At 43.9% G+C, this 23,643-nt stretch overlaps 1 protein-coding gene across 3 annotated transcripts in view; it reads left to right on the top strand.

Moving 5' to 3' along the window:
- hectd4 (HECT domain containing E3 ubiquitin protein ligase 4) overlaps positions 1-23,643 on the top strand; it is a 37,976-nt gene that overhangs the window by 11,033 nt on the left and 3,300 nt on the right. For 2 of the 3 annotated variants that reach the window (XM_086030328.1, XM_086030325.1), the window contains 66 exons: positions 27-140; positions 218-358; positions 470-705; positions 818-960; positions 1,064-1,134; positions 1,215-1,320; positions 1,490-1,610; positions 1,698-1,826; positions 2,115-2,239; positions 2,486-2,639; positions 2,727-2,827; positions 2,938-3,136; positions 3,288-3,407; positions 3,494-3,598; positions 3,982-4,145; positions 4,331-4,576; positions 4,726-4,918; positions 5,318-5,422; positions 5,497-5,585; positions 5,675-5,847; positions 5,961-6,096; positions 6,188-6,332; positions 7,074-7,240; positions 7,332-7,478; positions 7,573-7,757; positions 7,871-8,024; positions 8,095-8,375; positions 8,488-8,674; positions 8,780-8,861; positions 8,927-9,129; positions 9,249-9,384; positions 10,687-10,869; positions 10,958-11,122; positions 11,214-11,383; positions 11,519-11,634; positions 11,708-11,811; positions 12,108-12,269; positions 12,345-12,493; positions 12,620-12,699; positions 12,886-13,049; positions 13,140-13,377; positions 13,496-13,632; positions 13,710-13,836; positions 14,296-14,433; positions 14,526-14,662; positions 14,741-14,901; positions 15,010-15,191; positions 15,277-15,482; positions 15,567-15,697; positions 15,794-15,999; positions 16,074-16,253; positions 16,555-17,954; positions 18,053-18,260; positions 18,338-18,561; positions 18,794-18,939; positions 19,063-19,166; positions 19,424-19,547; positions 19,810-20,000; positions 20,106-20,252; positions 20,389-20,508; positions 20,589-20,744; positions 20,831-20,934; positions 21,126-21,347; positions 21,449-21,615; positions 21,715-21,910; positions 21,999-22,221. In XM_086030328.1, the coding sequence (XP_085886454.1) occupies positions 27-140; positions 218-358; positions 470-705; positions 818-960; positions 1,064-1,134; positions 1,215-1,320; positions 1,490-1,610; positions 1,698-1,826; positions 2,115-2,239; positions 2,486-2,639; positions 2,727-2,827; positions 2,938-3,136; positions 3,288-3,407; positions 3,494-3,598; positions 3,982-4,145; positions 4,331-4,576; positions 4,726-4,918; positions 5,318-5,422; positions 5,497-5,585; positions 5,675-5,847; positions 5,961-6,096; positions 6,188-6,332; positions 7,074-7,240; positions 7,332-7,478; positions 7,573-7,757; positions 7,871-8,024; positions 8,095-8,375; positions 8,488-8,674; positions 8,780-8,861; positions 8,927-9,129; positions 9,249-9,384; positions 10,687-10,869; positions 10,958-11,122; positions 11,214-11,383; positions 11,519-11,634; positions 11,708-11,811; positions 12,108-12,269; positions 12,345-12,493; positions 12,620-12,699; positions 12,886-13,049; positions 13,140-13,377; positions 13,496-13,632; positions 13,710-13,836; positions 14,296-14,433; positions 14,526-14,662; positions 14,741-14,901; positions 15,010-15,191; positions 15,277-15,482; positions 15,567-15,697; positions 15,794-15,999; positions 16,074-16,253; positions 16,555-17,954; positions 18,053-18,260; positions 18,338-18,561; positions 18,794-18,939; positions 19,063-19,166; positions 19,424-19,547; positions 19,810-20,000; positions 20,106-20,252; positions 20,389-20,508; positions 20,589-20,744; positions 20,831-20,934; positions 21,126-21,347; positions 21,449-21,615; positions 21,715-21,910; positions 21,999-22,221 (11,526 nt within the window). The remainder of the gene's footprint in view (positions 1-26; positions 141-217; positions 359-469; positions 706-817; positions 961-1,063; positions 1,135-1,214; positions 1,321-1,489; positions 1,611-1,697; positions 1,827-2,114; positions 2,240-2,485; positions 2,640-2,726; positions 2,828-2,937; positions 3,137-3,287; positions 3,408-3,493; positions 3,599-3,981; positions 4,146-4,330; positions 4,577-4,725; positions 4,919-5,317; positions 5,423-5,496; positions 5,586-5,674; positions 5,848-5,960; positions 6,097-6,187; positions 6,333-7,073; positions 7,241-7,331; positions 7,479-7,572; positions 7,758-7,870; positions 8,025-8,094; positions 8,376-8,487; positions 8,675-8,779; positions 8,862-8,926; positions 9,130-9,248; positions 9,385-10,686; positions 10,870-10,957; positions 11,123-11,213; positions 11,384-11,518; positions 11,635-11,707; positions 11,812-12,107; positions 12,270-12,344; positions 12,494-12,619; positions 12,700-12,885; positions 13,050-13,139; positions 13,378-13,495; positions 13,633-13,709; positions 13,837-14,295; positions 14,434-14,525; positions 14,663-14,740; positions 14,902-15,009; positions 15,192-15,276; positions 15,483-15,566; positions 15,698-15,793; positions 16,000-16,073; positions 16,254-16,554; positions 17,955-18,052; positions 18,261-18,337; positions 18,562-18,793; positions 18,940-19,062; positions 19,167-19,423; positions 19,548-19,809; positions 20,001-20,105; positions 20,253-20,388; positions 20,509-20,588; positions 20,745-20,830; positions 20,935-21,125; positions 21,348-21,448; positions 21,616-21,714; positions 21,911-21,998; positions 22,222-23,643) is intronic. The other variant, XM_086030327.1, reaches the window with a different exon arrangement.

Raw genomic sequence — 23,643 nt, 5'->3', positions numbered from 1 at the left:
ATTAAAGCTTCCTCTTGTTATTTCAGTATTAGCCTCTAGTTTAGTCTTCAACCTTGCTGACGGCCAGTTCAGCAGCCGCGCTGACCTCATTGATGCGCCTGGCAGTTCCCTAGGCAGAGGAGCTCAGGTGGCAGGACTGGGTGAGGACCACCTCTGTCCCAAATGAGTGTTGGAATGTCAATTAAACTAACTGCTATTTTATTGTGTGGCCTTTTAGGAGCTTGTTATGATGCACTGAACAACTTGATCTGGACGTGCTCTAGCGATTACATAGATCAGTGGTGTAACCCAGGGAATCAGGCCTTTCATCATGTGTGCCATAGGTTGGGTGTGAGCCATGTCATAAAAGAACCCAAAGGTTGGAATTTAGCACTTAAAGCCACTATATCATTGTTACATGCTTTAGTAAATCTCAAATCTCATAATTACACCCATCCCGATGATGATGATGTTTTACCTCTTTTCACAGAAGAAATGGTGGACACGAGTGAGGTGATCAATCAGCTACTTCATCATGTAGGTGCCATGTGTGTCCACCAGCTTAACCTGCTAGCAGCCAGCAGTAACTGTCTGCCCCTTGGTGCCCTGCTGGGCAAACAACATCCTATTGAGGCCAGTCACTTTAGCAGCATCTGTGACATAATGGAGAAGGCCATGGTCAGTGGAGATACCAGCATCATCCGCTGTGTTTTGGTAGTGTTTCAGGTTAGTTTTCTGTGACTTTCACCAAGATGTATGTAGACACTTTGTTCAATTGATTTGTCTTTTAAAGTTAGCTAAACATGTACAAAACGGTTTTTTTTTTTCCCCCCTACAGGTTGTATTTAGGTTCTTCAATCCTCAGTCAGAGCAGAACAGAGAAAGTGTGCGTAGGGCAGGCCTGCTCTTATGGCAGCTTCTAATGGCTCCAGTGGATCAAATAGGGGCAGAGATTCAGAGAGAGGTGTGCCTGGCCATCAGGTAAATGTGATTGTATTTTAAATATTATATACTGGTTTAACTGATATGGGAAAAAAACATGCTTTAAAAAGTATTTTTGTTTACAATTTCTCTTTTTCTGCAGCTCAGGCCTGAATACTTTGTATCAGGGGGAAACTGAACTCAACAAATTGCTGAAACTTGTTCTAAGTGAAGGTAGGTACTTCTAAGATGATTTGAATAAGACAGCTTGTCAGTTGCCTTTACAATTAAACATCTCTTTGTTTAATTCTCAGGTGAAAGGAATAGCGGACTGTCTCAGCTTCGGGATGTCATTCTCACCAATATGGCAGACCAACTGCAGAAAAATAGGTTTGGAAGTGAAGAAGATGACCACTATAGGTGACTGGTAACCTTGCATCCATCTGGTAGCAGCTGCAACAACATGCAGGACATGTCCTTTCAGTGGAATTGTGTTACGTTTAGATTTATACGTTGAGTAATGCCATGCATAAATCGATATTAGTAAGTGCGTAATGCTTAAAAACCTAAGGAATGCTCTTTTCTGCAGACTGAGTGATGACCTACTGCAGTGTATCCTCAAGACGGTAGTTCGGGAATCCTGCCTTCTCATTACCAAATGTCAGACAGTCGCTCGAGATGACTTCCAGAAGCTGCTTTCTACAGTGCCAGTATGCTCATTAGTCTGTACAAGGAATGCAAACTTTACTACTCTGTGCTGATTGATGCAAGTCTGAGATGTCACTCCCTCCCTGTAGGTGGTTTCTCCTTGTCTGCGCTACCTCATGGCTGTTCAGAACCACCTTCTCAGTAACACCGTTATTATCCGTCCAGATGATAGCGATGACAGTGACAGCTCCCTACAAGGGGAAACAATGAAGGTACAGGTAAACATCCCCTTTAAATACCCCTTCCTCTCCTAATTGAATGGTCGTTGTTTGAACTCACTGCAGCTTGATCAGTTCCTGATGCAGAGTTGTATTTTGAAATTGCGGTTCATGACACAAACGTGAACACTATGCTTTCATTCATCTCCGTGTTACTTAATATGTGTGTTAAAACTAGAGATCACAGTAAAGCTATAAAACATCGCAAGGCCGAGCAAGCATGATGCTGAAGCAACATTTTGGAAGCAGAGTTACCGAAGTGTGGGCCTTTTACTGTGGTGTCCTCAGGAGCTTCAAGGCAGCATTCTCTCCTTAGCAACAAAGATCCTAGTGGGATGTGATGAGGCACTGGAGACGCTGCAGCAGGTGACAACAGCTCTAATTAACAGCGAGATCCCTGACAAGGAAACCAGGTAATTTTTTTTTTGTAACCCTTCAGAATCTGCCCTGCATTTCAAGGATTTCATTAAGCAGGAGAAATGGGCCTTTAAAATTGGTACCATGTCACCTGAATTCCCACACTCACAATGTTTTCTTTTTTAAATAACACAGGTGAAAGTATTTAGAAGTAAACTTGGACAATGTCGTAATGTATCTTGCTATTCCTACTTAATCACTGGCTGGTTTTCAGAGTCATCCCTTGCTCTTGTTTTCCAAAGGTTGAAAGGTCTGGAACAGGTAACTAAGGCCACCATGCTGGGGCACTTATTGCCAGTGTTGCTGACCTCTCTGATGCACCCCAACCTGCAGACCCTCACACTAGCTGATGCCCTCATGCCTCAGTTAGTGCAGCTGGTTTTATACACCAGTCAGGTTTGTTCACGTTTGTATTACCGGTAAATCAAAAATGAATCCTCTCGCTGAATGTTGCATCTGTCTTGCTTTTTGTTTTCCTTCCAGACTGCTCTGTTACTAAAGACTCAGGCTCCGCTTTTCTCAGAAGAACCACTTTTGGGGGGCTGTGTAGGGCAGGGGATGAAGACTTCTGCTGCTGAGGACAAGTATGTTCTATGGAAGGAAACAGATCCTATTGCTTGGATAATAGCTGTGCTTTTAGTAATGGGTCAGCTGTTAAACAATATGTATAGACAAAATCCCTGTCCTTTGCTAGAATTCTTGATGAACGTGAGGAGCCAGGATTCCTGACAGGACTGAAGATCCCTGCCCCTTGGGCTGCTGGCAAGACGGTGGAGACTGTGCATCCTGTGCGAGACAACTATAAATTCAAGGAGACTGTGCACATTCCAGGGGCTCGCTGTTTGTACCTTCGCTTTGATTCCCGCTGCTCCTCGCAATATGACTATGACAAGGTATTTCTTAAATGAGGCTTTCACAAAGCATACAGTAGTTAAAATAATGGGTCGATTGATCGATTGCAGTAGGTCGTCATAAATATGGTTATTCTTGTTTTGCCTGCTGTCGTGCTATTTCCAGTGTATTCTTTTTTACTTTATTTTTTAGTTGGTCATTTATGCCGGTCCCAACACAAATAGTCGTAAAGTAACAGAATATGGCGGAAACACTCTGGGATATGGCAGCCGCAGTGTTTTGGGGACAGGATGGCCCAAAGATCTTGTCAAGGTAATAGAAGTTGAGAGCAACACGTACATGGTGACCTATCCGCAACCTTTGTCTTTTGACTGCATACGTGTAATATCTTTGTTTAGGTTGAAGGTGACACAGTAACATTCTCATTTGAAATGAGAAGTGGACGAGAGCACAACACTCCTGATAAAGCCATGTGGGGGTTTTCTTGCACTGTCAGAGCTCAGGTAAAACACGGTAACTTTGGCATGTTGTTAGAATCCTTACATTCAGTAGTCCTGCTTCATATTTATTTTAATTGAAAAATATATAAACTCATTAGAATCCCTCAAGAGAAGATTCAAACTCGAGAGATCCCAGAGTGAAAGGGAAACACAAGTACTGCTCCATCTCTTGAGCTGGGAGCTGAGGACTGGGCTTTGCACAGCGGCACCTAGACAGTGGCCAAGAAGCAGAATAGCATTGCTCATCCAGCTAGTTGCTATTTTTACATTAGTCTGCAGCGGCACTTGTATATTGAGCATCCAGCTGCAAGGCCCAAGTCATTACAGATGAGCTACTAGCGCCCCATTTCTATTCCAATATTTTTTTGTTGCTGTCATCCTTTTAGGAGTCATCTGAGGATGTCTCTGGAGGCCTCCCTTTCCTCGCAGACCTGGCACTTGGCCTGTCAGTGCTAGCCTGCTCAATGTTGCGCATTCTATATAATGGGCCAGAAGTGACAAGAGAGGAGGATGCTTGCCATGATTTGCTGTGCTCAAAGCTGCTGCAAAGGTGATGCACCAAATAAAGCCAGAACTTTAGAATGTTTATTTTGTATTATATTGATCAAATCGGTACGTTTCAGGAATTTGAACATCCATTAACACACGACTTTTAGCCACAGCTTGCTATGTTGTCATCCGTATCTGTAAGGAAAAGATGTAATACAGAATGTTGACAAATGTCTTTTTCCTCAGGTGTCAGTGGCAGGTGGAAGCAAATGGAGCACTCTCTCCTGCTCTCACTCCAAGTCCTTCACCTCTACCACTAACCATTGAGGAGGACCGTGAATTCACCTACCCTGCCGATGTGCTCATTCCTCCTCCAGGTTTTACCTCCGGTGCCTACTTTGACTTGCCGCGCATACGCCTCCCTCCAGGCATCATGGGAAGGTTGCGAGAGGTGTCTGGAAGAGCTCGCCCACAGTTTCGTCCCAGTATTAAGTAAGGGCTGTATGCAAACAACAGTGTTTTGTTTCATAATGCGCGTTTTGTATGATCATTATACCATTTTACTACACGTTGTAGATTATATATTGTATACTTGTCAAGAAATATAACCATTTAATTAGCAACTCTTTAATTCCTGAAAGAGAGGTGATCCGGCCAGATGTCATGGAGGAGGTTATCGTGTCATGTGTCATAAAGCATCTCAGCTTGGTGGATGGCCTGCAGTCACTTGTTAACTACCAGTACCGTGAAGACCACACAGAAGAGTTTGATTTGGTCTGTAAGATCATGGCAGAAACCTTCAAAAAGATAAATGCGATGGAGCGTCAACTGCAGGCAAGCATTTTTCTTTTTCTTTTTTTTAAGAGAGAAAGAGTGAAAGAGAGAACCAAAATTGTCTGAGGAAAACCGCCAATAAATTATGAATTCTGTTGAATTCAATGTAAAATATAAAGGCAATGCTTTCATAACATTGTTCTTGGTGTGAACATCTTTTACTTTTTTGTGTAGGAGGTCTTGTTGGGTTTTTGCAAGTTACATACGGTAGAAAATCTTGATGGATCATGTTTGATTTTCTTCCAATACTGTGTATCAAATCACGATAGTGTGATAGTATTGTTAATGTTGCCAAAATATTCTGATAATACTGTATTGCATGTTTTTCCTCTATTTCGACCCCTCATGCCAATATGTCAACATCACCAAAATAAACATTATCTTCCATGTTGTATGCAGAGTGTAGCAGAACTGGAGCAGAAGTGGCAGAATGAGGTAGAGGAGGCCCAGCAGGGAAAGCTGGAGAACAACACTCCTTTCTTTCATGACTACCACTTCTTTGAGGTATCCTGCCGGAAAATGCATTTCACACTGTACTATAATTTGATGTTAATTTTTCCCTCTTTTTTTTTTGTCAGAATAAGATTAAAGAGCTTGAGCTACTTGGCTCCCTGAAAGATGTCGCCCTTGATTTTAGTGACTTGGAAAATGTTGTCCTTGGATTGCGGCAAGTCAATTAAAATACAGTAACGCTATCTCTTCAGTTATGACAGTAGGTAAGGTAATCTGTAACCACTTTTATATCTACGTCAACAGGGAGAAATTCTTTCATGACGTAAACACCCTGCACCTTAAAAGTAGCACCCCACTAGCTAAAACGAAGGCACTCGTGAAGAGTCTGATGAACCGTACGGAGCTACTGCTACATGTTACCATTGCACCACACTGCAGAAGCTTAACCACTACACCCGCTGGGACACCAGGCACAGGTAGTCATCCTCTTTTAATTCAATTACATTTTCTAAACTGAATTTCTGTGTGTTTAATTCTTTCAGCGTCGGACAGTGATTTAGTTTTTCTCTCATTCTCTCTCTTATGTCAGCTTCTAAGTCTGTATCAGACGCCAAGACTGCCATCTCCATTGTGAAGCAGCCAGTCTTCCTGCGCAGCATGTCTGCGCCCTCTGACTTAGAGATGATTGCTAACCAAGATCTCGAGTTTACACATGCTGCTCAAAGGTCTTTTTCTTTTCTATTTTGTTTGATGGATAAAATCGTAATTAAATAAGCGAATACATGTTCTTCTTTCGTGTGTCTTTTTTTTCTGCAGGAGGCGACATCACCCGACCAGTCATCGCAGTAGCTCATTTACACTGCTGCAGTCTCTGGTGGTTGAAGACAGCAGAGACAAGCCAACATACAGTGTTCTACTGGGTCAGCTCTTTGCATTTATCGGCACTACACCTGATCAAGCTGTAAGTCTATTGCTTAATAATGATCTCCCATTTCCCATCATAACTGGAATTGCATGCAGGTGGAAAAAGTATCCACACTCCATTTTTGTTTAAAACAAAAATGATAAAAGTAAAAGCACTAATTTAACCCCTTTACTTAAGTGCATTTCAGAGTCTGTACTTTTATACTTAAGTACAGAGGTAAAAATGATTTGTTTTGGGGGGGACTTAACATAACTGAAAAATGCACCCAAAATAATTTATCTTGATTTTTGGCATTATTTTGTTAACTTACATAGTGCTTTTACTGAAAGAAAAAAAATCATACTTTTGCTAACATGAACTGACTACCAAGAAATGCTAATTTAGCTAGTGATTACCACCGATAAAATACCCCTTACCTCTAAGTGTTTGAGTGAATGTTTAGTGGGACTCGCCGAAGGACGGCCGTTTAAAATTTAAAAACCGGCTTATAGACAGGTACTACTTTTTTTTTTCCCCCGCGTAAAAAAAAAGTGAATGACATACGATGGAAGGGTACCCACACTACAGACGGATGACGAATAATGGATGCTCAATTTTTTGTAAAATGCCCAGCTCTGCAGATATCTATTTTCAAATATAGGGAGTAAAATAAAAATCAAATAAAAAGAAATACTAAAGTAAAATACAGGTAAATAATCAACTTAATTACAGTAATGAAGTCATTGTACTCCGCTGCTTCCCACCGCTGACTATGACAAATATCCATTATTTGTGTAGGTATCAAGCAGCAGTTTCCTGTCTGCTGCGCAGACACGTTGGCGCCGTGGAAGCACACGAAAGCAGGCGCTTGTCCATATGAGAGAGCTCCTCACTGCTGCGGTCAGAGTGGGTGGGGTCACCCATCTTGTTGGGCCTGTTACTATGGTTTTGCAAGGGGGTCCAAGGTTCGAAAATGATGCTACTACATAAAACATTCATGCATTGCATACAACTCTCTTTTTCGATTGTCTTTGTAAATGTGTTTAATGTGTACAGGATTGAGGAGCTGACCTGTGGTGGAATGGTAGAGCAGGTGCAGGAGGCCTTTGGGGAGACGATGACGTCTGTCGTCTCTCTGTGTGCTCGCTACCCCATTGCTTGTGCCAACAGTATCGGCTTGCTTTGCACAATACCCTACAGAAGGCAAGAGCCTGATGATCTCGTCAATTGTCCCCTCATATCCTTGTCACGGAGTATTCACCATACTTATCCTTATTTGTTGCATTACTTTCCATAGGAGTGAGGAGCAGTGTTTAGTTCGAAGTGGGCTGGTTCAGCTCATGGATAGCTTATGTAGCTTGAGTGGTCAGAGAGAGTGCAGCTCAAATGAGAAACAGACCAAAAAGCAGAAAGTAGCCACCATGGCCTGGGCTGCATTTCAGGTGCTTGCTAACCGCTGCATTGAGTGGGAGAAAGTGGAAGGTAAGGTAAAATGTTATACAGGAGAATGATGGCATGATCTTGCACTTTTTGATTTTTTTGTCACAGGTGGTTGTGCCATGATTTAGTAATTTCTTGTGTTTGACTTTCTCAAGGCGGCTCGACAGATGGAGTACATTCCGGGTTGGCTCGACAGGTGTCCAGTTTGCTGACCAATCATCTGGCCAGAGCTACCGAGTGTTGTGGGAATCAAGCCGCTGGCAATGATGCCTTGCAAGATGTACTCAGTCTTCTCAATGACCTTTCCAGGTAAGTTTTGTGATGTAGTTATATACTTTAGTGTATTCATACAGTAAATGTATTTTGCATTTCATTCCAGGAGCCACATAGGAAAAGCTATCCTGAGCCAACCAGCCTGTGTTTCGAAGCTATTGTCTTTGCTGCTTGACCAGAGACCTTCCCCAAAGCTGGTGCTCATCATACTGCAGCTTTGTCGAGCTGCCTTGCCTCTCATGAGCGTGGAGGACTGTGGTAACGTGGCTCTACCATCATGGAGCTTTTCTATTAACACACTCGATGCGGAGCAACAAGATGCTAACGACCCTGCCTCGCGTATCGCTGCCTTGCTGCTGGCCAAGCTGGCAGACTATGTGGTACCAGGTTGGTATCTCTCATTAAAAAAACCATATGGCTGGGGTACTTTTTCAAAACTTTAAATGCTCAAAATACACAAGATTAGTACTTTCTACTAATGTTGTCAATTCCTTACCAGGTTGCCAGACCTTGCTGTCTCCCAGCTCTTCTGAGCCAGACACAAGTCTCTCTCGAGCCAGTTCCAAAGGAGTCCTGAAGACTGAAGATATTGGGGAAGAAGGTGAAGCAGTTGATGGTAAACTATCTATCTTCATCCACAAGAGAGAGGATCAGTCATCTCACGAGGTTCTTCAACCACTTCTGAGGTTAGATCTCTCTTGAAAGTTACCAGTGAACGTCTTCTATTTTCACAATTTTCAGCCTGCTCAAGATTTTCTCAAGTGTATTCTCTCTCACTTTCCAAAATGTAGCAGCTCAGAGGGACGCCCCTTTCGTCTTGGCACCGGTGCAAACATGGAAAAAGTTGTCAAAATGGACAGAGATATGACCAAAGTAAGACATACATGATTTTTTACTTGTCCCCGCCCCCAAGATTCCTAACTCTATTCCTTTTTTAGAGTGGACACTGTGAGGTGATCACAGAGGAAGCATCTGCTGCCCTGAGGAAGGCCACTAAGTGGGCTCAATCTGGTCTGATAGTGAGTGTTGGTCCGCCTGTAGAGACTCTGACCCAAGAGACCGCTGGAGGCATCACAACTGGCGACAAGAAGAAAACTGCCCAAACATCTGCTTGCAGGGACAGGAACACTGAGCTGGCCAGGTACTATGATCATCTGTAGAAGCATTAACATCTTTTGTGTAACCTTAGTGCCTAATATTTTGGAAAAACTCAGTCAAAGTGATTTCAAAGCACCTAACTGAAAATCATGTCTTCTACAGGTCAGACCCCGTTAGGCCATTCATCAGTGGGCATGTTGCCAACAGTATGGCTGCTGAGGTTATTGCTCTGCTGCATAGTCTACTTACTGCCCCAGAGTCAAACACTGCGCAAATCTGGACGAGCACTGCTGAAAAAGTAAATATTACTGTTGTTTGTTGCTTACTAAATTATTTTCAGAAACCAAAGCAGTAGAATCTTAAGGGCCTGATAAATTAAAGGTTTGCACATGCAAAAACGCAAACTTGATTGCTCACGCAAACAGACGTGGAAGATGATCTACAGTGTGCGTATATGTGACAGGTGTGCCCCCCGCTCCCAATCCACCACGTCCCATCCGCATGTCACCACCGATCAGCCGAGTCGGCGGGTGACAGTCAACTCTCGCTGTCAGTGACTGTGAAATGACTCAAAACGTGCAATATGATGTTTTGCCTTCAGGAGGCGCTAGACCTTAGTACAGAGTACAGCCTCTATCTCCAACAAACTCTCAAAAAAGCTGTGCATTAGAGCAGTGTTTTTCAAACTTTTTTGAGTCAAGGCACATTTATTTTATTGAAAAAAAAACCCGTGGCACACCAGCAGCTGAAATTGTGACAAAAATAAGCTTATTTTAACAATATAAGTGTTATATTGTTTATATAAGCATTTTTTAACATTGGAGAATGTCGTTATATTATAACGTCTTGAATAGGAATTAAATAAACACAAAGAAAAAAGTATTTTGTAATGTTTCATATTGATACTTAGTGTGAAACATGGGCTTGTTTGAATAAACATGCGTCACTAATTCGCTTGTTGCTAAACAAAGACAATTAGCAAACTGCTGCTACCTGCTGGTATGGAAGAGTACTACAATGTAGTAAAGACATGATTACGCCCCCAGGCACTAGACCGTACAGACACACCTGACAATATCTCGCCTACCAGTGTGCTGCGGCACCCAGTTTGAAAAACACTGCATTAGAGGATACCAAATCAAAATCATTCCGTCGCAATAAGAAAAAAAACCTCTGTGTTATCTCACAATTATTGCAAGAGAATGCAAATATTTGCAAGTGAATGCAAAGATTGCAAGGGTACACAGTTGTTGTTTTTTTTTTTCTTCTTTCATGTCACCTTAGCAGCTCCGTATATTCGAGACGCTGCGCGTACTGACAGATTTGTTAGCATCACACCCTGATTTCAAGGTAGCTCCACCTAGCATGCGTACATTTCACGAAGGTTTGTAACACTCACCGTAAGTCAGTGTGAGAACCTGTGCAGCCCAAAAAGTGTGCCCCATGTGCCTTTTTTTACTTCAGCACATGGGAGAATATACCCCTAATATAGCACATGCAATATTATTTTATTAATCAAACCAGAAAGACTTGGTCAGTCATGCCCCCATTGTTGAATTTTTGCATTACAGTATAAAAGTTTCATCTATGTTTATCTTAGGTGCTCTCCAGGGCGTTGATGTTCATCCCTCAATTGGGGAAGTATGCTGAGAGTATTTTGGAGAATGGAAGCAGCAGTGGTAGGAAACTGGCTAAGCTTCAGGCCATTGGCAGGCAGGCCGTTGCTGCACTCTGTGCTCTGGGAGGGTTCAAAGAAACCATTAAAATAGGGTCCGAGGTCCAGGTAAAGGCTACAAGTTATTAATACTTTACTGTTTTCATACAATTGATAAACCCCTTTCAACATCTTAGCATATATTTTACATCTACAGGTCATAGGCAAAGGAGTGCTTGGCAGTGTGGGTATTGTGATGTCTATCAATGAGCAGGAGGGCATTGCAACTGTGAAATTCCCCTCTTGTGACTACAGGAGAACTTGTAAAGCCTCAGATGTGCTGACAGTACCAATATCACGCCTGTGTACACCCAGATCTGAGGTAAGACTTCCTCCCTGTAGTTTAATCACCTTTATCATTTAATGGAAAACAATAGTCTGATTTTCACCTGATCCTTCTTCCCAATCCTCAGGCACTGCCCTTGTACAAGCTATCGATCACTGAGAAGGTAGTGCAAGCAGTGCAATCCATGCTTCTGCCACAGGAGGGCAGCCTGTCCATTCACTCCTCTCTACCAGCTTCTGGAGATGGGTCTAGCCCAGTAATGGCTGCAGTTCGCTTGCTTGCTGAGATCAGAACCAGGTCAGTCAAAAAGTCTGTAGGTCTTGCATATTTTATTGTTATGAACACTAGTAGCAGTAGTTCAAGTGGATCAAGAGCGCTACGCATGACTACATGTACTGTTGAACAACTGTCTAATGATATTTTGATTCTTAGGGCATGCCTGGTAATGGCGCAGCTCTTGGAGGATAGCTCCTTTTGTGAAGAGTTCATCCAGCAGTGTCCTGCAGCTGTGGAGGTGCTGAACCTGGTTGCTCAAGAATGTAGTCCTGGTAAGAAAACAAGGTACACCCTGCAACGTATAGACAATGGTTCTCAATATTTGTCCCCTCTTGGTGTTTGCAGGAGAGCGTCTTGGTATAGTTGAGGCTCAGTGTGAAAGAGTGCGTATGCTATACAGAGATTGTGCTCGTCCACCACCGCCACCACTTCAAACAGACAGACGCCAGGTGGAGTTACCATGTTTATACATTTGCAAAGTGCAGTCAAAATGTTAAGCGCATTGTTAAATAAAAAAAATAATCAGTGGCTACTTTTGTTGACTGTTGAACAGGTGCTGTGGGATAGTTTATTGTTTCATTACTATTGCATTTTTACTACTATGTTTTTGGAGAGAATATCAGAATACATCATTTTCTTTGTCAATGGTGCATTCTATTACGTATAAAAACATGTTCTTACAAAACCTTGGAACAATATGAGACAATACTATTTGCAACACTTTCCCTCTATTATGCCTCTCCAGCCCAAGGAAATAACCTGGTGTCCCTCGCGAGTGTTCCCTCCAGTCCGGGCCTGCATGTTCTCATCCCATCTTACCTCTGTCACTTTCTTGGCTGACCCCAGTGCTGGAGGAGGTCTCCCCCGGGGCACCTTCATTTACGCCACCTCTCCTGTGCCAATTCAGGTTGATCAATTATTAGATCATAGTTGGGAATTTCTTTTCACCGTCTGACTTTTTTTTTTTTTTTAACCTTTACAGGCACCTTCGTTTTACTGGGAGATAGAGGTTGTCTCCTATGGAGACTGTGAGGAGGATAGTGGCCCAATTGTGTCCTTTGGTTTTGCCACGGAGGCCGAAAAGAGAGACGGAGCATGGACCAACCCTGTTGGCACTTGTCTGTTTCACAAGTAAGTTGACCTTTTCTAAACATGGGATACTTTTATCTTAAGTGTTTTTGTATGTTGTTCTGCCTCCAGTAAGGCTGCTGTTTGTTCCAACTTTGACCTGTTCGTTCTTCTGTTTCTTTGTGGCAGTAATGGAAGGGCAGTGCATTATAATGGCTCCAGTCTGCTGCAGTGGAAAAGTGTCAGACTAGATGTGTCTCTCCTTCCTGGTGAGAGTGGTTATGTGTTTTTGTTTTGCTTGTATTTTATTTTTGCACAAAATTTATTTGAGCAAAATGCTCTCATAATCATAGAGTCCTCTCTTTTGCTGGCGTTACAAAATTACAATTGCTGTTTAAAATAATGTAATTACTGTCATCCCAGTGGTAACCCTGCATTAATTTACATTAACACAGGTGATGTGGCTGGAATAGGCTGGGAGCGTTCAGAAGGTACACCTCCGCCCCCCGGCCAGGCCTCGAAAGGACGGGTCTACTTCACCTATTGTGGCCAAAGGCTCAGTCCAACCCTTGAGGAGGTGGCGGGCGGAATGTGGCCCTTGGTTCACATTCAAAAGAAGGTATGCTGATTGAAGTAAAATGTCTTCCAACTGCACAATTTTATTTCTACAATTGAAAAAGAAAAAAAAAACAAAAACATTGTTTTGCAGAATTCAAAGATTCGAGCCAACTTTGGAAACCGTCCATTTGCATACGCTGAAGGCCAAGCGCACAGGAATGCTGCTGACTTGTGCATTGACCTTGCAGAAGAAATAAGTGCAAATTTTGAGGCGCTCCCCTTTGCCATGGCCTCAGACAGTGATAATGACGCAGGCGCAAGCGTTACATCTGACTCAGGCTCCCATGGACCCCCCTGTCGGATTGCAGCAGTGGCAGTCCCCCAGCAACGTATATGTTTTTGTATTACCCTTTAATATGCATGTCCCTTTCTATTCATAGAAATCACTCGCTGACATGTGACTGGCAACATTAATATACCTAGTCTTTTTCTCTCTGTCTCTTTCAGAATACAACAGTGACCTGTCCTGCCATTACAAGGTGGAGCTGAGCTATGAGAACCTAGTCACTTCGGGGCCTGATCCACACCCTCCACCGATTGCAGATGATGAGAGTGATGACGAGGATGATGATGATGTCCCCAGGGTAAGTCGGCTCTTCATCATCTAGTGACAGGGTCACCATTTGTGCGTCTTTATTTCACGGCTACATTTAAAACCCAGGAGGACCACTACGCCTTGCTGGTAAAGGCGTGGGAAACCAAAGTGTTCCCCACTATTCGAAGGAGGTTCCGTAATGAAGCTGAGAGGAAATCTGGTCTGGACCAAATTAAAGGAGCGCTGCAGTTAGGTAAGAATACATGTATCAAAAATATGTACAATTACCTTAAAGGAGGGAAAATCAACCCAAACATATTTTTTTCAAGAATATGTTCCCAGCAGGGCAGCCATTTTGTCATTTCTGTCGACTGAAAATGACATCACAACTACCCAGGGCTCAGGTAACGACCAATCACAGCTCGCCTGTTTTCTAAATCTGAGGTGTGATCGGTCGTTACCTTAGCCCTGGGTAGTTGTGATGTCATATTCAGTCGACAGAAGTGACAAAATGGCCGCCCCTAGAGATGGCTAAAAATGGGTGGATTAAGTCTTATTCCACAAACGCAATATTTATCAGAATGCTTTGTTTCAACTAGTGCGCTTGCATAGAACATATTCTTGAAAATGTAATATTAATATGTTTGGGTTGATTTCCGCTTTAAGGCAGCTTTTGGAGCGTTGCGCTTATGGTGTGTTTAAATGTCAACAGGCATGGTAGACATTGCAAGACAGACAGTGGAGTTCTTGTATGAGGAGAATGGCGGCATCCCTCGAGACTTATACCTCCCCACCATAGAAGATATCAAGGATGAGGCCAACAAATTCACTATTGATAAAGTTCGCAAAGGTATGCATTATTACTATACAAATTCTCTATTACTACTAATAATGCTATGAAGTAATATTTTATTTTAAGTTCTTTTCTTGATCTTCATATAGGCTTGACTGTGGTCATCCGCTGTACAGACAGCAACAATACCAACAGCACTACAGGTGGGACAGCACTGCCCAAGTTTGCCATCCGGGGCATGTTGAAGACTTTTGGCTTGCATGGAGTAGTGTTGGATGTTGACTCTGTAAGTGCAATTGTAAATGTTTCAATGCTTTGTGCCACAACCGGGTCAGATTTGACCTCATTTTGTGTTTGTTTCCAGCTGAATGAGCTGGTACAGGTGGAAACCTACCTTCGCAGTGAGGGCGTGCTGGTGAGGTACTGGTACCCTATTGAAATTTTGGAGCGTCCCCCTGCTGGATCTCGACGTACTGCAGCCAATGGCTTAGTTTCACTAGATAGTAGCAACATTCAGATTCACAGGTATGTCTTGATTTTACCATAGCACACAAATGCATGCTGCTTTTTTTTTATTGATTTTCCTTTTTTTTTTTTTTTTTTTTTTTTTTTTTTTTAATTTGTTTTTCTCAGGGAGCTACTTCGCTGTGAGAGCGCACTGGCTCGTTTATACTGCCGAATGGCCCTACTGAACATCTATGCCCCGAAAAATCCCCACACCTTCACTCGTCTCTTCCACATACCTGCGATCCGAGACATCACTTTGGAACACCTACAGCTTTTGTCTAATCAGCTGCTGGCTCCACCTCTCCCTGGTGAGTGGCCAAATTGTGTAAAAATCAGTACATCTTTGCCTGTGAGATCCTCTTCCTACCTCCTTTAACATTTATCTTCCTACAGATGGCACTATTAGTTCTGGTTCAATCCTCCTGGCCCAGTCAGTGCTCCACAACCTCCAAGACCAAAGCTGCTCTCCCACAGACCTATTTTACCAGGGCAATGCTCAACCCATCCGGGAGTGGCTGACTGTGGCCATCACTCGTGCCTTGCACCAAGGAGAGGAAAGCTTACTTGAGCTAACAAAACAGATCTGCTGTTTCCTCCAGGTTTTCCCTGTCCATCATTGATTCAGTTAACATTACTAAAAGTGGGCTAATGTTAAATGAAAAGTTGTGTTGTGTTGTTTACAGCATGCACCAGAGCAATTTACATCTGAGGAGTTCCCCATATCAGAGTCGAAAGTGAGCATGGATGTCAGCTTTCCAGGGGCTGCATTTGTGATCGTGTCTTGCAAAGAGAGCCAACTTGGCTGCCGCAAAGAGTGAGATAACTGCCAATGTGTTTTTTTCCACAAATCACTATAAACCTTGTTTATTTTCCACCGCTGAAAATGTGAACCATCCCTTTTTCTCATTAGCTCTAGCCTGTACAAGGCTCCCTGGGCACGGGTAATGCTGTATGGTCTGGGTCACAAAGTGTGTAGAAATGGGCAGCTTAATCTGATGGAGGCTGTGTGCTATCCTTTGGATGCCTCACCGGCCAACACGGGCCTTACTCCCCCGCCCACCACCAACCAATACCCCTCTGTCATCATCCCCGCTGATAAAGTGCACATCAAGCTAGGTATATATTCACTAAATTATGCATATATGTATGTTGAATTATTCACTGGACATTAAATTTGTTTTGATTCATAGGTGTGTCCCCCCCTCCTGGTGCTGTATTGGTCCTGCATTCCCTGCCTCTGGAGTTTCCTCTTGCCATGGCATTCGCTGAGCAGCTGTTGACATGGAAGTTAGGAGAGAGTAGCGAGCGGTCAGAGGACGAGCTGGACACAGTGCCGTCGTCTGTACTGCTACAAGTGGTAGAACTGCTCGGTAGGTGACGTATTTTAAACACTTATGCAGATCCACACTCACAGTTTGTGGGCTCACGAGCCAGCACCCCGAACAGTTGTGTAAACTCCTGTTGGTGACAAATGTCGTATGAAAGCATATCCCCTTTAATGGAGACAATCATACATTTGTTTACCAGGGATATATAAAGATCTTAAAATATGAACCGCAAAAATGATGCATGTAATTAGAGAGCGTGCATCCTTGCCAAAAGTAGGCTTGCATTGTCGCGCATGAACCAGCTTTCAATGTTTTCCGTGTTGGCTTGTGTTTTTCGTATTAGGTGGTTTACTTTGGACCACAGATCTGGCTCCCTCCATCAAAGAACTCATCTTTCACTTGCTGGCTGAACTCTTGCGGAAGATTCACCACTTGGAGCAGCGTAAAAGCCCCTCTGGCTTGTCCAGCTCTATCGCTCTGCTGCTTAACCCCTGCCTGGCAGTACTCATGGCCCTGCAGACAGAACTCCGTAAACTCTACGATCGGGAAACTCAGGGCTGGACAGCGGGAGGAGCTGGGGCTGGGGGATCTTCATCTGGGGGTGTTGCTCTGGCACTGGCAGCAGAGCAGAGCCGGTTCTCCACCTACTTCCATGCTCTGATGGAGGTCTGTCTAGCGGTGGCAGAGGTGACTCTGCCTCTCAATGTTGGAGGGTCCACAGTTGGAACCCTGACATCCACCAGTGCCCCTAACCTTAGTGATTCTTCGTCCTCGTCATCCTCATCCCCTGGCCAGACACCACAGAGTCCCAGCCTGCTGTCCAAACGTAAGAAGGTGAAGATGAAGCGTGAGAGAGCAGCAGCTGCAGTGGCCGCTGTGGCCTCGGGCAAAAGGGGAAGTGGAGGTGCCCGTCTGTCAGAGAGTGACAGCGCCCTGCTGAACATGGCGGGTAGTAAACCTGAAGACATGCTGTGGTTCCACCGCTGCCTGACTCTTCTGATGATTCTCCGACATCTTGCAAATAAGGATCCCCAGGGTTTGAGCGTGACAAGTGACGCAGTGACAGACGCTTGCCAGGCTTTGGTGGGTCCCACAGCCCACAGCCGCCTGTTGGTGCTTTCAGGTATCCCGACACATCTGGAGGAGGCGGTGGTTCGTAACGCCATCCGCCGGGCTTGCAATGCGCATGGAGGGCTCTTCAAAGACGAAGTGTACATACCTCTGCAGGAAGAGGACCCTAAGAAAACTAAACCCGGGGCTAGGGTCACAAGCCCTCAGGGTGGCAAAGTGAGCACTGAGTCCGAGCGCCCCTTCCCCCACAGCGGAGGTCCCGAGAGTCCTGACAGCTCCAGCAGCGTCACCCCAGCTCTGAGCGTAAGCGCATCAGCTTCGACCAGCCAGACCTCCATCTGCAGCTCCTCTCAGGGGGTCTCTCGCACCGCCAGTGAACTTTCCGTTGATCAGGAACAATTAGCTGTCCCGGCCGTCAACTCTGCCGCAGCAGCGTCTGCTGGAAACCACCCCCAGCAGGGTTCCCATGAACCACAGACGGTTTCTAGTCAGGAGAGTCTAGATACTTCTCTTTGTAGCACAGGAAGCCTGGGGAGTCTTGGCAGCTTAGGGGAGCCCGTGGACAGTGCGGAGACACCATCAGTGTCAGACGGAGGCTCTATGCACACGGTCACCTCACAGGAGAGCAGCGCAGTCGTGGCGAGGCCGATCAAAGGTTACGCTGTCATTGAGGTGAACTAAATACCTTTTGTGTTACAAAGGTAATACCTTCTTTTTTTTTTTCTGTCTTCAATTCTCAATTTTGCTTCTTCCTTTATTATTAATTCCAGGTGCGTTCTCGAGCCAAAGTGGAAAAGATACGTGCCAGTCTCTTTAACAGCAGTGACCTAATTGGTTTGTCCAGTCTGGAAGGTGAAGAGGAGTTAATGGAGTTGACCAATGAGGAGATCCTCACAGCCTCCAGTGTCAACCAAAGTCTGTTTGACACTCAGGGCAGCTCTGCTCTCGAAGACTATTTTCTGGACAAGTCCATTCGAGGTTTGTGTTTGACCAGGAATAGTTGTGCTCCGCTACCTTAGATCTCATTGTGTGATTTAAAAACCTATTTTCCCAAGGTGACAAGCTTGTTCCTGGAGCGCGAGACGTTCTTACGGATATTTTTAAGAGTTGTATACACTCAGAACAAATGCTCAGCCTCACACCTGCCAAGCCAGTGAAAGTGTCTGATATTTACCTCAGCAAAGAGCAAATCAACTCTCAGACCCCTGGCAACCTACTGCATACTTTCTTTACCAATGTCCGGCCTCCTAAGAAAGTACTTGAAGACCAACTTACTCAGGTAAATTACAATATTCAGGTAACCTTGAATATTGAAAGCTAAAACAGGCGATTGAAAACTATTTTGAAAGTGTAGCCACATATCTATCCTGAATGTTAATATTCTTGCTCCGGCGCCTCAAAGTAACAAATCTGTGCATCTGGTCACATTTGTAAAAAAGATAAATAAATATAACGATTTGTTTTCGTAAAAAAAATAAATAAAAAAATAAAATCCATTTGTTTTCATCTAGATTTTAAGAAAGTATGGCATTCCCAAACCCAATAAGAACAAGTACAGCAAAGCAGGGAAAGAACAGCATCAAGGCAAGGTAGTAAGTACAAAGAGGCCAATCACCAAACCTCCCACCAAGGAAAAGTCCGTTCTCAACAGCGTAAGGTAAGCGTGCATCAAGTCCATTTTTTCCCCCCTGAGCATTTACGTCGTTAGTGTTTTTAAGAGACATTTATACTTTTGTTCATGAACTTAAAATGGAATTTATTGTCCACGTATCTCTACTAGGACTGCGCTCAGTGAGAAAAAGACAGTCCTTAAACCCAAATCTCCAGAGAAATCCAGACCTGATGAGAAAGATGTGGAAAAGTCTCCTGCTAAAAAACTTGAAGGTTCTTCAATAATAGAAACACAGTTAAACACCACAGTCAATGCATGCCTCATGGTGTAGAATATTCTGTAAACTGTCAGTTCCCTATTATTGTGATCTCAAACCGTGCACACCCAGACTGCAATTTATTTGAGTGTTTGACTTTGAAATACTGTATGTGAAAATGTATTCACTGAAAATTGTGTGCACTTACGGTATGTTTCAGTTGATTTTTCAGGAATGGCTGAGCTGCCTCTCACATGCCTTTCTTTTCTATAGTCTCAGAGGAGAAGTATCTGACATTGGAGGGCTTCCATAGGTTCGCAGTTGACCGAGCCAAGCAGGACATCCGCAGCGTCTGGAGGGCAATTTTGGCATGTGGCTATGACCTCCACTTTGAAAGGTGAGACTGGGAATGTCAAACCGCTCTTAACACCGCCTAGTCTGATGTAACGCTTACACTGTCACATGCTGGCTGCCCAGAACATACGATACATATTCTATAAATAAACGCACTATTTATTTATGCAGTCTCATGGATTGTAATGCAAGCGAGTATCCTGTAATTTATAAACACACATTTATAGGCTCGTGATTATGATGTAACAATCCCGTATCCCGTCCTTTTAGTAGTTACCGGTCATCTTTATCTTGATCTTTATCAGGTGCACCTGTATAGACACACGGCATGCCCAGAAGACTTGTAGGAAGTGGACTTTAGAAATGGATGTTGCATTGGTCCAGTACATCAATAGGCTGTGTCGTCACCTTGCTATCACACCAGCCAGACTACATCCCCACGAAGTCTACCTGGAGCCCGGTGATTGCGTCGATCCACGTGTTGCCTGCCTGCTTAGTTAGTAACACACTTCAACATCTCTATCTTTCCCCAGGTATTTACTCTGTAGGTGACTCGGGTAAATCAATTCTTCTAACAACCTTTTTGTGTGCGTTTTTGAAGATGTGTCCGTAGAGAGCTTGCGCTTGCGTTTTGCCCTGCTGCAGTCGCTCAACAACACACTGGAGAGTTTCTTCCTGCCACTGGTGGAGCTAAGACAGACGTGCACTTATCAGAACAGCATTGCAGCCTTGTTATGCGAAGCGAAAGGTGAGTTGGACATTGGTACCTTTAGCAAATCGCAGTGATGGAAGCCATGTTCCGTCCATAGCCATATGCTCATCATTTTTCCCACGAAATGTCTTCTTTTCATCTCATTGTTATTTATTTTTTTCTATGCTGACAGGACTGATATACTATGACACTAAGGTCTCTGTAATGAACAGAGTACTGAATGCCACAGTACAGCGAACAGCGGACCATGCAGCTCCAGAGATTACGTTAGATCCTCTTGAGATCGTGGGAGGTAGAGACTGTTTCAACTTGTTGTACACCTTCACATCGTAGAGGCTGTATCTTTACTTTGATCCCGTTGATGTCCTGCAGGTGAGATTAGATCATCAGAAAACACGTACTTCTGCCAGGCTGCACGCCAGCTTGCATGCATGCCGTCGTCTCAGCTTTGTGTGAAACTCGCCAGCGGAGGGGACCCAACCTACGCTTTCAACATCCGTTTCACCGGGGAGGAAGTTCACGGCACAAGTTGGATGACCTCATTTTTACTTGCACCATATGTATCGTGACAATAGCTATAGCAGAGTACAGCACCTGTGTTTGTGTGTGACTAGGTGGTTCCTTCAGACACTTCCTTTGGCAGGTGTGCAAGGAGTTACAGAGTTCCGCTCTTTCTCTGTTGCTGCCTTGTCCCAGTGCTGCAGCCAACCGTAACAAGGTAACGCTCACTCTACTGCCTGACTGTGGAGTCTTTCCTTTGCCGTTCAATGAAAAACATCCAGATTAGATTAGCTTCGGTTTGGTCATTACTCGTTACAAGTGTAAGGCAATGAAATGCAAATTGCAGCTAACCGGTATGGTAACAGGTATGATTTTTTTTTTGGTTTGTTTTGATTTGTTTTGACTCAGGGGAAGTACATATTGACACCGTGTCCTATCAGCTATGCGGAAGAGCAATTGCTGCACTTCTTTGGTCAGCTACTGGGCATCGCCATCCGTGCAGATGTGCCCCTCCCTTTGGACCTACTGAGCTCTTTTTGGAAAGGTCTGGTGGGCGAGGCCCTCGACCCAGAGCAGGACCTGCAGGAAGCAGATATGCTCACATACAACTATGTCAAGAAGTTTGAAAACGTAAGAAATAGGACCCGTCTTGTTAATTTGTCTACATCTCCTCCCGTCAAAGTTAAGCCCAATTCCGTCTTCTCAATGTGTCAACTGTTTGTGCTGTGAAGGTTAATGATGATGCTGAGCTGGAGACACTCTGTGCTGAGATTTCCTCCCAACACCATTCAGGCGAGAGCCCCGACTCTCCCAGCAGGCCCTGCTGTACCTTTACCTACATCACGATGACGGGCGAGGAGGTGGAGCTTTGTCAAGGAGGGCGGAACCTCACTGTCAGGTGATTGTTGAGAGCTGTGTTTTTTGCGCATTGAAAGAACAGTTTGAAGTCACTACGCTGTATTTTGTTTCTGTATCCTAAATATTCTTGTGTTTGTAGCTGGGAGAATAAGGATGTGTACGCACGGGGAGTGCAGAGCCTTCGTTTGAGGGAGCTGCAGAATGTTGAGTGTATGACAGCAGTGCGTGCAGGGTTAGCCTCCATAATTCCCCTGCAGCTACTAACCATGCTCAGCCCACTGGAGATGGAGCTGCGGACCTGCGGCTTGCCCTACATCAACCTAGAGTTCCTCAAGGTAGACCGGCCTTACGTGCTATATTAAACTTATCTTAATGGCCCAGGTGTGGCTTATATTCATGATCACATCTTACCTTGTTTGACAGGCTCACACCATGTATCAAGTGGGTCTGATGGAGACGGACCAACACATTGAGTTCTTCTGGACCGCTCTCGAGATGTTCACTCAGGAGGAGCTTTGCAAGTTCATCAAGTTTGCCTGCAACCAGGAACGCATCCCCTTCACTTGTCCCTGCAAGGACGGAGGACCCGACACCGCCCACGTCCCCCCATACCCCATGAAGATTGCTCCTCCGGATGGAGCAGCAGGTAATGGTGATCAGCATTGTTCTCATTTAAAAGGGGGACTTTTGTTGCTGCGTATTCTTTTTCTAGTGCAGTGGTAGCATCTCGTCTCGTCACCTTTGACTTTGACGTGCTCTTTGCTGAAAATAGTGCCAGGCAAAGAAAGCTTTCGCAGGTGTGTTTATGGATACATTTACATTAGGCAGCTTTGGGCCAGTCTTGGGCACGCTTGATACGTACAGTCCAATTACAGTAGTTTGGCAAGTGAGAGTGATCTGATCCAGGCTAAAGTGCAGGACGTGAACCTTTGTTTATCACAGGAGATGCATTCCAGACTCATCAACAATATACCTAGACCATTTCAAATCAAGAAAATATCTTTTTTGTTTGTTTGTTTTCCCACTCTTTAAACACATTCAAGCTTATTAAAACACACTTAAACTTATTAAAAGACACTTTTTATCAGGCTTGTCTTTATCACTTGTTCTTACCCTCTTACTTGCAGTTCTTCTAAAAGGGGCGTGCCGGATTCAAAGCTGTACGTCACTCCCGTTTGAAGTTTTCTGTAAAGCAGACAGACCAAAAACTAAAAAGAATTGAACAATTTATATTTAAACACTTAAATGTTCAGCCAAACCAATAAGATTTCATCTAACGAAAGCTGGCTTTATAACATGCTGTCGATGGGCTAAAGGAACTCAAGCATCGATGTTAAGTTTATTATAAACCTTCAGACACCATCCATCACTCCTTCTGCGGTAGAACGTAATAAATACTACACTGAAGGTGCAAAACTCTAAATTCTGACTTGCCTGTACAGTGGCGCCTTGAGATATGAGTCACTTGAACTTGAATATTTTTTGGAGTTAAAGAAATGTATTTACATTACATTTTTTGTCGCTGTCCGGCGGAAACCTCATTTGTCCAAAAATGGTCAAATTCATTTTTTTTCCACAAATCGAATTTAATGGTCTCTCCCTACTTCGTCTCTAATTTGAATGCAATTTTAGCCAATTTAAAGCGGTGAAAATAGCAAATACACAAATAAAAAGACAGGTGAACGCAACTTAGGTTTGAGTGTTGCAGAGGTGCGGTGATGCAACTTCCGTTTCCTCCTTCTGCGGAAGCCGTGTAGTGTAATGGCCGCCTCTATTTACCATCTGGGTGTTTTTTTTTTTTTTAAACAATAACGAATGGAAATAATGTTCGCTGGATTAAGTTGTTTAATTTGGATCGATGCGATGCTTCGTTACAGAAGGACCCTCGATCGTGTGTCAAGGAGTTAAGTCTCCGTTTCATTTTAATATCCAATTTATCGATGCGGTTAGTTGACTCATTGTTTTATTTATTACATCACTCATGACTTTAAACACTTAAGAAGGAGTTTCGTGAATGTGTTGTAGCCTAAATGAAGATGTATTGTATTATATTGGGCAGACGTCTGCT

The sequence above is a fragment of the Filicampus tigris genome, chromosome 5, assembly GCF_054856515.1.
Source record: "Filicampus tigris isolate MCC_2025a chromosome 5, RoL_Ftig_1.0, whole genome shotgun sequence".
Taxonomy (NCBI): domain Eukaryota; kingdom Metazoa; phylum Chordata; class Actinopteri; order Syngnathiformes; family Syngnathidae; genus Filicampus; species Filicampus tigris.
This window is presented reverse-complemented; position numbering and strand designations above follow the sequence as displayed.